The sequence below is a fragment of the Macrobrachium rosenbergii genome, chromosome 5 (genome assembly GCF_040412425.1).
Source record: "Macrobrachium rosenbergii isolate ZJJX-2024 chromosome 5, ASM4041242v1, whole genome shotgun sequence".
Classification (NCBI taxonomy): domain Eukaryota; kingdom Metazoa; phylum Arthropoda; class Malacostraca; order Decapoda; family Palaemonidae; genus Macrobrachium; species Macrobrachium rosenbergii.
The window spans coordinates 69,365,952-69,380,489 of NC_089745.1; the positions used below are offsets into that span (position 1 = coordinate 69,365,952).

The window sequence follows — 14,538 nt, forward strand, 5'->3', positions numbered from 1 at the left end:
GACATGCGAACGTAATCTCCAAAGTAACATATTATTATATACCCTTTCACTATATTTCTTACCTTTTAACCAACTACATTCGTATTCTGCATCCCTTCGTCGTGAATTGGGTCTGACGGGCACATACCGACTTTCCATTTAAAATATTTTACAATTTGTTCCCGTTTCTGTACCGACCGGTTTTTAAAATGATTTTCATTAATATACATAAGTATAAATCCTGGGGATTTTAAGAATTGATTCCCTTCAGAACGGTTTGTATACGCATAGTTTTTTCTTTACCATAATTTAATTGATGTTTTTTCATTTACCATAATTTAATTGATGTGATCATATAAATAACTTATATATATATATATATATATATATATATATATATATATATATATATATATATATATATATATATATATATATATATATATATTTATATATATATATATATTTATATATATATATATATATATTTATAGAGAGATATATATATATATATATATATATATATATATAGAGAGAGAGAGAGAGAGAGAGAGAGAGTTTGAAAACTATTTAAAGACGCGTTTCCTCTGAATTTCCAGAGAGAAAATTTTACGATACTGAGACGAGTATGTTCGAGAATGTATGCATTTTGGTTTTGGAGGAAGAGGAGGTTGATTTGCATATCTACAAGGAGCAGGTGACCGAGACGCATTACATTTTCCCTCTTGCCTACAACACGTTTTTCATATAGATAAGACGTCTTCTAGGAGTAAAGGGCTAATAAAGGAATAGACTCTAAGTTGAGTAAAGAATCTTTAAAGCAACAGTTAGACCGCTATCAATAAAATGTTCCCTTTTCTTGATGCTGTCTTTAGTATAAATATAAATGTATATAAACTATGCATATATGTAATATTTATATGTATATACATTATACATATGTATATATTATATATATAATGAAATATATCTATATATGTACATTATATATATATATAATATATATATATATATATATGTATATATATATACACATTTATATAATATATATATATATATATATATATATATATATATGTATATATTATATGCAGTATGTATACACATATATATATACATACACACAGTAATCTCTTCCATATCCACATTAATAGAGACAAGGCCCTGCCAGATAATGGAAATTTCGAATATGGTAAAAAAAATGCTATATGGATGTAATATGGCTACTTCATACCTTACTCCCCCCTACCTGCCAATACCACAAAACTGGACCACATCAATTTAAGCTGAAAACCTAATGCCAAAGCCAATTTTCCATCTTATTTTCCCATATTTGTAACAAAGTATACTGTACTGTATAAATTCACTTTGTATAAAAAACAACAAACCCCGTATTTCTCTCTCGTGCACAACACACAATGCAGCAGGTGTACTGCACTTAAAGTACACTACCCTATAACATGGGTATCATATTGTTTTTCCTATTTTGCTTATGTACAATACTGTAAACACTATCATTTAGAAATACAGTGTAAAAAAAAAAGCAAACCTCTTTTTTCCTCTTTTACGCAATACAATACAGTAGGTGTACTGTATGTAAAGTACATTACTGCAAAACATAAAACATTAGTTTTTCTTATTTTGCATATAAACATTAAGAATATAACACTTAGAAATAAAAACAAAACTTCTCTCTCTCACTTATTTATGTGTGCTGCTGAAACTGCTCATGACGGCTGGACTTTTGAAAACTTGTGAAGGGGTTGGCAAGCTATCCTCCTTCCTCATTCTCCTCCTCCTTCCCCTCCTCCAGCTTGACTGTGTCGCCAAGGCCTTCAGGATCTTCTGCCCCCTGTGCCTCCTGTGACTCTTGGGAGATATTAAATAATGAACTGGCCAGAAAAGGCGTAGAGTTGTTTAGAGGGTCAAGGCCATCGGAATGTGACAGTAAACCTCAACAACATTAACTGATTCTTTTATCTACGCAGAAAGGCGCGTTCATTTTCCCTTTATACCTGTGCAATGCAGTTCTCACTACACTACATCCATTCAACACTTCCCTGGTTTACCTTTCATTCCTCCTAAGACTTCCGAAATATACACACTTTTCACTAATTTGTAGTCTTCGATTCTTTTCACGTGACTAAAGCACATTTAAGTATTCTGATTTAATCTGTTCTCTTATGCTAACCTCTTTCGTTCTTTTCACCTTTGTGACATGACATTCCTTTCTAAAAATATATTGAGCTTTAATATATAAACAGTTTTTTCTTATATTTACATTTAACATCTTAACTTCAGATCATCAAGGGTAGTTGGCAAACACATAGCCTTTCTACATGCTAAATTTCCTGCCATGGACAGTACTCTTCCCTTTCAATTTATTTTTCACGAATCCTGATACTTTCCTTGCTTCACCAATTCTGTGACTGTGAATGCATCTTTTCCCATCTTACATATATACCACTGAGTTGTATCTTTTAGAAAAGATTCCAGTCATGTGGTTTATAACAATCATTGTGTGGTGGGAGGGTTTATCATTATTTATTATTATTCGCAGTGACCATACATAATAAGGAACAAATTTGAGAATTTGAATTTGCCATTTTAACTTTTTTCATCCTCATGGTTTGGGATCATGCATGTATCCGAAAGTTATTAAATGCTCAAGGATTATTCTCAGAAAGTTGGGTAATAATGATTATAATTGGCATTATTTTCAGTGATTTTATCCTTCATGCTACAATCATGTTATTCCGCCACTCAGTTATTTTGGTTTTGAAGTTTATATTTCTTGTTTAATTAAATTTATCGTATTCTTATTTGTGTTTTTATTTTTATGATATCTCCATACAGTTCCTGTCGTTATGACGTTTTACTTCATGTACAAAATTTTATCAATATATTGCAAGGCGAAACCGGACGGGAAAGAGGGCATGGGAAAAGGAAAGGAAGTGTTAAAGGACGGAAGAAGAAAAGAAGAAAATTGATAAGGGAGGATAGAAAAGATGGCAGTAGTTGTCACTACTAACTGTCGTACTGAAAGAGGAGATGAGATTAAAACGCCAAAGAAAGTGAATAAAAAAAAAGATAAAACCCATAGGGATTTGTAGACTAATTAAACAAAGGATGAATGAACCCAAACTCTCGGAACATCGGAAATAATAAGGACCGTTCAATTCTGTTACTTATAAAATCAAGGGAAAGGAGGGGTTGGACAAGAGGAAGAAAAGGAGGACTGATACAGGGAAGGAGACAAATGAGACGGTGGCTGCTGGAAGTGGATAATGGCTCCCAGTGAGAAATGACGTAAGCTTAAAGGAGCCTCGGATATTTCGAGACATGACAAATATTGGAAGAACAGGATCACGTTGATATTGTCAACTCGTAGGAGATAGGAGGCTGGTGTGGAACTCTTGTGTTAGCGTGAGAGATTGCGAGTTAAGAACTTTCAGCTTCTTTCGTCGTGATTTCTTGTTTGCTTGATATGCTTGTTTAATGAAGTTGAGTTGTCTGAATGCCTGCTTTATGCAGGGAATTCGATGTTTGGAAATCGCTTTGTAAGATTCAGAATTATTATATAATGCGTTTGAAGTCTATGAAAGATGCTTATCCGGTTGTGTATGTAAATTTATTTTCCTCCTTGAATCTTACATTGTCTTTCATATCCAATTTTTAAAGCACAAAGGACATTGATTTTGTAATTATATTGAATATGGTTTCCTTAATCTACCTCCAGTCTGATATCGCAAACTTTTTCACTGTGGTGCCCTTCTTGTCTTCGTTTTGCTCTTTCCAGTCATGTCGAAAGAAAAAGATCAAAATATTTTGTTTAGTGTCCCTTTGATATTAAGACGGGCTCTGTACTTAGCTAATGTACAAAGGATATTTCCACGGACATATCCGAAATTTGCAATTAGGTAAGTTCTAGATTAATATATGCCATCTAGACTGTGAGATTTATAAGATTGACTTTGTTTTTGCGCAAGGAATAACCTATATTCAAAATAATGTTTAGGGGTTGGTTTCCTGCCTATGCTTCTGACCTCAGAGCTGTGCGAAAGGAACTTTACATTGTACGGAGAGACATATACTGTACTGACCAAAGGCTTTGGACACTGTTTCGACCGCTTTAAGTTGTATGAGACTTGTTTCAGCAAATTATCTTTGCAGCCACATGTCAAGGAACTTGGCACTTTCTTGGGAGATATGATTACGAAAGGCTCAGTGGTGTTCGTAATTGAAATTTTGTTTATTTCATCCCACATACTTAACAGTGTAATCAAATAACCTATGAAATAACATAGTAAGGGATTTGTTTGTTGTTTTGGGGAAGGGGGACACTGGGACGTCTAGATCTAACTAAATTTTGGCATTACTTTCACTACCATCCTAATACCACAGTTCCAAAACCATTTCAGTTACCTAAGGACTGTTGATGCTGGTCATAATTATTATCAAAACATGAATTTTAAATAAGGTTTAATTTGCAGCAATTTGTTTGTAATAATTTCATGCTACGCTTGCAGTGTGTTAATTTTGAAATTATTGCACCAATTACAGGTGCCATACTAGCTGACTGAAACTCACATGCTTATTTTTTGTGAGATTACTTGTTAACAATGACACGACATTTAAACTTTTTAGATATTTGGCAGTTAGAACAGGACTTCTGTGCATAACCATGCTATACCACCCAAGTGTAAACCTTCTTACGCTGTAAATTCTCAGTGATTGGCAATGCCAGTTGTGTAATTAATTTGTTTGCGTTAATATATCAAAGCCTCTTTTTCACAGAGTTAGTAATACACTTAGCAGAAGCGATAGCTTGGGTGCTGCTTTTGAAAGGCGGGGGTTCTTGTATTAGTTCAAGATATCAGTGTATCAATCCCGTGGTGTGGGTGCTGGTGGCCGTTGGTGAAGCAAGTGCACCTCGCGCGGTGCATTGTAGGTATTACTTAAGGAACTTGCAGCATCCCATCAACCCTTAGCTGCAACGCCTTTCATTCCTTTTATTGTACCTCCATTCATATTGTCTTTTTCATCTTGATATCCACCCTCTCCTAACAATTGTTTCATAGCGCAACTGCAAGGCTTTCCTCATGTTACACCTTCCAAACCTTTCTACTCTCATTTTCCTTTTCAACGCTGACTGACCTCATAGGTCCCAACGCCTGGCCGTTGGCTTAAATTCTGTGTTCCATTTCATTACATTAGTGTATCAAAGAACCAGATTCGAATTCTAGTTGGAGGAGATGCTCTAATCAGTTATAATTCCTTTTGGAAGTAAAAATAATATTCCAAGGTATATGGAACTCGAAATCAAGTCATTTGTGTGTATAAAAAGTCTTGCGTGTTAAGTGCCAAACTATATATGTGTGTGTATATATATATATATATATATATATTTATTTATATATTATATATATATATATATATATATATATTATATATATATTTATATATATATATATGTGAATATATATAGATATATATATATATATATATATATATATATATAGATAGATAGATATACAGATATATATATATATACATATATATATAGATATATATATATATATATATATATATATATATATATATATAAATATGTAAATATATTTATTATATAAATATATATATATATATATATATATATTTATATATATATATATATATGTATAAATATATGTATATTATATGAAATATATATAGATAATGTATATATAATTATATGTGTATATATATGAATATATATATATATATATATATATATATATATATATATATATATATATAATATATATATATAATATATATATATATATATATATATATATATATATATATATATATATATATATATATATATATATATATACTGTATATATACAATGTGTGTATATTATTATATATATATAATACATATATACAGTAAACCCCCATATTCGCATTCTCACAATTCACTGACTCACCGATTCGTGGATTTCTCTATGAAACATATACACATTATTCACAGAAAATTTGCCCATTCTCGGTATTTTTCACTGAGAAATATTCACTAATTACTGTATTTTCATATAATTTTCATGACTAAATGCACTTTTTTGTGATAAAACTGTTAAAATACTCAGGTACCCAGGTAGTGCTCGATTTATGATAATTCTCCTTACGATAATTCGATTTTGCGATGGGGTAAGCAGTTAATACCAATACAACAATATTTGGGAAATAATTTTAAATTTCCAGGGCGCAGGCAGCTGCATACAGTTAGGCAGCGATAGAGACTAAATTGCAATAGACCAACTTCTTTTCCTCCCTCTCTTTATCCCATCTTTAGTTAAAAAAAGTAAGAGACTAATAAAAGTATTGTTAGTAACGTTATATTCCCGTACGTAAATGCGTACAGCCATAAACAACCGTACGAGAAACTGTTGTTTTGCTTATAACCAAATCGGATAACAACAGCTGTTTTGCTTGTATTTCAACCATCTTACGGTAATAAACAATTACCATAGTTATGTTACAAATGACATTAAGTAGAATAAGACTGGTATATTTTTACATTATACCCTTATTTGCTATGGATAAAAGATTGACAAGGAAATATACTGCTAAATTTAAACTGCAAGTTGTAGCTGAAGCTGAGAAAACAGTGTTCAAGCTGCTAATGACTGTAAATTATCGTGCATCGGCAACATGGTTGAAACTCTACCGTATATAAAATTGGAGAGAAAGTATTTTAATCAAAACTATGGGACATGAAAGAGCATATATTACTGCTGTTTTCATGCCGATAATAGATAAATATGTAAAGCTTGTACTATGATGAAATCAAGTGAAAATAACAAACAGAATCTTGATTTTTTCTACACAAAACAAACATGCCCCCAAACGGCCAATGTCATCTAAAAAAGAAATAATCTCTAAATTAATTTCACAGCGAGACGTATTTAACTTATATTTGACTCAAAAACACTTCGTATAACGAAAAATAACCTTGCTCCATATAAATAAAGTATCTAGAGATTCATTTACGCTAACTAGAAGCAACAGTGAAATAAACTTACCGCATAATCGATTTCCAAACCAAAACATTGATTGCTATGATTGGAATTTATAATACAAAAGCAATATAAGGATATATACAATATTATTGGATACAGTGAAGTAAAGCATAACATTTTAAAAGATCCATGGAAAAGATGCATATTCGTTATATTGATGTTTGTATAATACGATATTAATATGTGAATATAGAGTATGTTATAATGTAGGCTAGACTGCCGTATATGTATACGATATACCATAGTGTAGGCTAAGCTAATTCTTGTTTGTTATTCAATTTCTCTTTGTATTGAATTATCATAAGTCAATCTGCATGAACCTCCAGAATTAGCTGATATTAATAATTACTACACCATGTATGTATAGAGTATACTTTATAGTGTAGGCTAGGCTACCATATATGTGTACATGGTACTGAATACCCTAGTGTAGGCTAGGCTATATTCGAGATACGTTTGTCCCAACAAACGATGGGTTTTTTGGAACCTAACCCCATCGTAAGGAAGATAATACCTGTATAAGCATTTTTAGAGTTTTTTTTGTGTTTGAACTATCAAAATAATCAGTTCTTGAACTATCAAAATAGGCAGTTCTAAGTGTTTTTAGAAGGATTTTAAGTATTCGCGGCTTTTAGCTATTCATGGTCGGGTGTGGTACACATCCCCAACAAATACAGGGGTTTACTGTGTGTATATATATATATATATATATATATATATATATATATATATATATATATATATATATATATATATATATATATATATATATATATATATATATATATACACACACACACTCATGCATACATATATATATATATATATATATATATATATATATATATATATATATATATATATATATATATATATATATATATATATATATATATATATAAACACATCGTCCTCTGACAATTGTTTGTCTCAGATCTTCTCTAACTACATCCATCCTCCTTCGGTTCGGTCTCTGTTTTGCTCTCCCACCAGGGACCTCCATCTGCATCATTCTCCTCCCTACATATGTCTCACCCCTTCTCATCACATGGCCATACCAGTGCAGTCTTCATTCCTGGGCCTTCTTTGATAGTTCTACAACTTTAATAGTTCCTCTTATTCTTTAATTTTTATCCTGTCCATTTTGTTACCCCACACATCCACCTGAGCATTTTCATCTCTACTACCTCCAATATCTTCTCTTGCACTCTCTTTGCTGGCCACGTTTCTGCTCCATACATCAAAGCTGGTCTCACTACTGTCTTATACACTCTTTCTTTAACATTTATGTTGATTCTGCGGTTGCACAAGACACCTGACATCTTTCTCCAGTTTTTCCATCTAGCCTGCTCTCTGTGTATTATTTCTACATCCAAATTTCCATCATCAGCCATCGTTAAACCAAGGTACCTAAATTTTTTACTCAGTTCAACCTTGTCCCTTTCATACCAATCTTGGAGTCTTGGTCTTCATTAAAACTTAGGTATTCAGTCTTCTTCCTACTGATCTTTAATCCTCTGTCTTCCAGTACCTTCCTACATTGCTCTAGTTTTGACTCCACTACCCCTCCGTTGTTGCTGCATAACACGATGTCATCAGCAGACAACATGCACCAGTGGGATTGATCTCTTATTCCTTGAGATAGCACATCCATTATCAGGTCAAAAAGATATGGATTTAAAGCAGATCCCTGATGTAAACCAACTCTTACTGGTTTCCATTCAGTTAACCCAACACTGCTTCTAACCTGCGTTTTTGCTCCTTCATTCATACCTTGGACCAACCTCACATACTTCTCTGTTGTTCCCTTTATTCGCATATACCTCCAAACCTCTGGGTGTGGGACTCTATCATATGCCATTGCCAGATATATGAATACTATGTGCAGTCCTTTCTGCTTTTCCTGGTGTTTTTCCATCATTTGTCGGAGGTCAAACACTGCATCTGTTGTGCCTCTTCCTGGTATGAAACCAAACTGTTCTTCAACTATAGATGTTTCTTTGCTAATTGTTTGATCCATTATTCTTTCCCAGATTTTTATGGTGTGAGACATTAGCCTTATGCCTCCGTAGTTTGCACAACCCTGGATGTCACCCTTCTCTTTATAAATAGGCACAATACAGCTTTCTCTCCATTCTTTTGGTAACTTTTCCTGACTGTATATTTTCTTTGCTAGGTCCCACAGCATGTCTGTTCCTTCTTCTCCCAGGCTCTTCCACACCTTTGCAGGAATTCCATCTGGTCCTATTGCTTTACCATTTTTCATCTTCTTTAGTGTCGTCTTTACTTCCTTCCTGCTAATACCACACAATGGAGGTGTGGTGAAGCAAAATGCGTGAACTGTGGGCAAAATCACCATGCAAGATCTAAGGAATGTATGTATTTTATATACAATACAGAATTAAAATGACTTCGGGAAAGGACAGGAATGCCTATAAAAGAGGCCAAATTAGAATTAAAAGCCAGAGGAATGCATGATCCCGCTAGAAAACGAACGTTTTCTACTGTAATAAGACCAAACAATGAAACATAAATGGAAATAGGTAAGAGTAACAAAACCCTGATAGATCAGTCTCAAAGAAAAATAACCACTTTGCAAGAAGAAACTAATATAGCAAAGAACCAAGAAATGTATACAAATATTTGTTCAAATTCCTTTGAGATATTAAGAGAAATGGAAACACTAGGAGATAATACTGTACAAGCCACAGAAATATGAGAAGATAGTTATGATGAATTAGAAGCTAAAGAAAAAAGAGGCCTTTAGAGAGAACTCCACCCAAGACCAACAAAAAACCAACTATTATTAGATATATCCATTAAACTAAAGGCGGAAGACCCAAAGAAAGAACATAAACCAAAAAATTATAAGAAAATATCTTTGTCTCCTGAAGTAATAATAAAACCAGTGGAAACAGATAGCCAGAACATCAAAGAAATAGTAGAGGAACAAACCATTGACAAGAATGATTATGTGATGGGAGAAAAGATTACTCCATCACCAATAGGTGCAGCAAGAGTAAACGAAAAAACGACACATGAAAACACATGTGGATGTAATGAATGTTTCATTGAACTATGCAACAAAAACAAAAAGCATAACAAAGGACAGTTTATCAAACACTATACAAAATTTTATAAGATACAGAAATAAAGAAACTACTAGTTTAGACACTCACGAAAAAGGCTGTATGTGCATTGAACACATAATGTCTTATAAAGAAAAACAAATAAATGTTGTAAATAGAATTTGAAAAAAAAAAATGCAAATTGATTATCCACAAAAAGAAAATAACAATTGAACACACTAACGTAATACTTTCAATAATTATATACAATGGAACGTAAATGGTCTACAGACCAGATTACATTTGGGAGAAATACAACGATTACTAAGGGAATATGAACCAATGATGTTATGTTTACATGTCAACAAAACAGAATCAACAATAGGTAAATATACCTTAGTATCTACGTCTAGAGAAGAAGGAGGAAATTTAGGTACTACTATGTATGTACATAACAAAGTATGTTATGACAGAGTACCTGTAAACTTTACTGACTTGCAAATATCAGGTATTGAAATACGAATAAAACGATAATTACATAATTTATAATTTATACAACCAACCAAATAAAAATTACGACATTGATAAACTTAAAGATTTACTTAACAATACCAAGTAACCTACATTAATAGTAGGTGATTTTAATGCTCACAACCCAATATGGGATTGTAATTGTACAAACTCAAATAGAACAGGGAGTAAAATAGAAGAGTTCATGGATTCAAACGACATGTGCTGTATAAATGATGATGAAATTAGCACAAATTTTTCAAAAGCACATGGAACATTTTCCTCAGTAGTCTTAACTCTATGTACAACAAGTACAGTTGACAGATTAGATTGGAATACAGTTGATGACTTGCACACTAGTGATCATTTCCCAATATTAATTTCCTTATTACAAAATAATCCTGCAAAACATGTCCCTCACAAAACATTTATAAAGCAGATTGGGAGCGATATGAAATGCCCACCAAAAATATCACACCATTGGAATATTTAAAAGACCACAATGAAACATAAATGTCTTGTTGATTTCATTAAAAATGCTGCTGATAAAACAATACCAAAATCAAAATTTCATCCAACAAAAGACAAAGTCCCATGGTGGTCTGAAAAACTAACAGAATTATTAATAAAAATAAAACACCAAATTGGAAGATGAATAGATAATTTGAACAGAAGTTTAGTTAAATAAATAAAACATTACCGATATTAGAAGAAAGTTTACAAAAACTGAGTAAATTATTATTAGAAATTGATACATTAAAACCTCTACATAACAAAATATCTGCAAAATTTAAAAGAGAAGTAATCCAAGGAAGAATCATTTCATGGAGGAAATATGTATCAGATCTCTCTAATAATACTCCCATACAAAAACGGTAAAATTTCAGGAAAATAAATGGTACCCATGTTAAACCACCTAGACATGCCATAATAAAAGATGGGAAAAGAATACTTGATCCAAAAGAAATAAGTAATTTAATCAGAGAAAGTTTAGCAAAAGTAAGTGGTGACAAAAATTTAGATGAGCATTTCTGCACAAAGAAAAATAGTATAGTATAATAATAACAATAAATTTTGAAACAATAGAAGATATATATTATAATAGAAAATTTATTGTGGAAGAGTTGGAATTTGCTCTGTTGAACAGCAATAAATCTGGTCCTGGAGGCGACAATATTTGTTTTGAAATGAGTTGCCATTTAGTACCTTTGGCAAAGTCATACTTATTAGAGTTTTATAATCACTTATGGTTTGAAATTTATTTCCTGATGAATGGCATAAAGCTATAATTATTCCTATTCCCAAACCTGGAAAAAATCCCATTAATGTAAACAATTACAGACCAATTTCTTTAACAAGTTGTTTATGTAAATTACTAGAGGAAATGGTAAATGCTCGACTAACATGGCACATTTCAGAAAATAAAATTTTGACTCCCACTCAATTTGGGTCACAGTGTCCACTCAATTTGGGTCACAGTGTAGCAGATCTACACTGGATTCTCTGTTTAACTTGGAAGGCCATGTACGAAGAGGATTTGAACGAAAACAAAGTACTATAGCCGTCTTTTTTGACACTGAAAAGGCATATGATACTACTTGGAGATATGCAATATTAAAAACGTTACATAAAAACAGCATCCGTGGACATTTACCTAGGTTTATCCAAAGCTTTCTGACAAATCACACTTTTCAAGTGAGAATTGATGATGTATTACCAAGTACATTTCTACTTGAAAATGGTGTTCCACAAGGAAGTGTCCTTAGTGGCACACTCTTTTACTTTAGCAATAAATGATATGAGTGATAATCTACCTATCGGAATTAAAAGTAACTTGTATATGTTTATTCAGCATGTCTCTTAAAACATGCAGAGCGAATCATTAATAAAACTATAATAAAAATAGATGAATGGGCCTCATCTGTAGGCTTTAAATTATCCATACTTAAGACTCAAGAAGTAATGTTTTATAAAATAAAAGGTGGAAAAAATGTGAAGAAACGTTTAAAATCAGAAATCGTTCAATACCAATTGGCCAAACAGCAAAATTCTTGCGATTAGTATTTGGTACTCACTTGAACTGGAAAGCCCACATAGCATACATGTAAAAAAATGTAAAAGAGCATTAAACCTAATTAATGAACTATCGAGCACTACTGTATTTGGGGAGCCTTACTTTACTGTATAAAGCAGCAGTGCTGTCTATCATTGATTATGGAAGCGAAATATATGGCTCGGCATCAGACGCAACGCTGAAAAAGTTAGACCCTGTTCATAATGAAGGCCTTAGAATATGTTTCAGGAGCTTTTCGATCATCACCAAAGACTTCCTTACAAGTTGAATGTGGTGAACTACCTCTCTCTCTCCATAGAGCGCTAGTAACAATGAAGAGTGCTCTGAGAATTCAGACGAATGATTCCCCAACCAAAAAATTATTTGAATTAAGAGATGTGTTTATAAACAATCATCCACCTCCTTTCCCAATTAGAGCTAGAAGATTGTTTGATTCATTAAATATAAATATACAAGTGCCTTTAGTAGTAAAATCACCTCCTCCTTGGACAATGAATAAAATGAGAATTTGTACACACCTGAAATGTTTATCAAAAAGTTACTCATACTCACCAGGACACCATAGACAACACACAATCGAGCATATAAGCCAAAAAGGTCCACATTACACAATATACACAGATGGATCTAAATCAGAGCATGGAGTAGGATATGCTGCAGTGTCCCAAGACAAAACTTATTAGTTCTCTCTTCCTAATAGTGCTTCAATGTTCACAGCGGAATTGTGTGCAGTTACATTTGCTGTAAAAAAAAAAATTAAAGAAACATCATTCAATAATTTTGTGATTTTTAGTGACTCGAGAAGCCCTATAGAAGCTATTCAGAGTTACAGATAAAAAAATAATATTGTACAACAAATTAAATGATTTCTCCATAAGTTATATAATAATGGGAAAAGCGTAGAAATATGTGTAGGGTTCAAAGGAAATGAAGAGACAGATAAAGCAGCCAAAGAAGCAACCCACTTGACAAGATCAAATGTGAAAGTCTCTGTTGCTGATTATGTAACACAAATGAAGATGGGTATCATAAATAAGTGGCAATATATATGGAAATGAAGAACCTGAAAATAATAAATTAAAACAAATAAAACCTAATGTTAAAAAATGGAGTTCATCATATCAGAGAGAGAGAGACACACACAAGTAATTCTAACGTCTCAGAATAGGCCGTACTTGTCTGACACATGGACACTTGATGAGCAGCCCAAGTGGCCTGGCTCCTGGGTGCTCAGAGTGCAAGGTGATGATAACGGTCAGACGTGTGTTATGTGAGTGTCAAAAGTATGACCAACAACGACTGTCAACTTTTGCAAATAGATCATTGAAAGAAATTTTGTCAGAATCTTCAACATTTTCAGTCGTTCTGATTTTGTTGTTCATGAGGAAATGTGGTTTAATTAATAAATATAATTATAAGTAAATAATAAAAGCATGAAAACCCTTATAGCATTTGTCGAATTAAAAATTTTTCATTTAACTTACTATGAATTTTAATATACCTTTTTAGTGTGGAAGCATGAGTAAATGCATTTATTGTGTGTATGTGTTGCAGTGTGAGAACGTGTGCCTATGTGCAGTTTTTAATTTCATTTTAATTCACTCATCATTGTACTGAATGACCTATTGGGTCCCATTGCTTGGCCTAAGGCCTAGACCTGGTATTTTATTTTAATCCTTCGGGCCAGCCCTATGAGAGCTGAAAATCAACTCAGTGGTCTGGTTAAACAACTTTAATACTACTACTGTTTGATTTAGGAACCCAAAAATATGCAGTCCCCAGTGTGGTGGTGCACCATCTTTCTGAAAAATGATGGTTGATTGTAGGTCATCTAGTTATG

The 14,538-nt window shown here is 32.5% G+C and overlaps 1 protein-coding gene across 1 annotated transcript; it reads right to left on the reverse strand.

The window, feature by feature from the left end:
• Positions 1-1,750: 1,750 nt before the first annotated feature.
• On the reverse strand, positions 1,751-9,234 carry LOC136838958 (uncharacterized). Its single transcript, XM_067104651.1, has 3 exons — positions 8,820-9,234; positions 8,496-8,681; positions 1,751-1,848 (listed from the first exon to the last, which is right to left on the reverse strand). The coding sequence occupies exons 1-3, from the start codon at positions 9,232-9,234 to the stop codon at positions 1,751-1,753; spliced, it is 699 nt and encodes a 232-aa protein (XP_066960752.1).
• Positions 9,235-14,538: the final 5,304 nt, after the last annotated feature.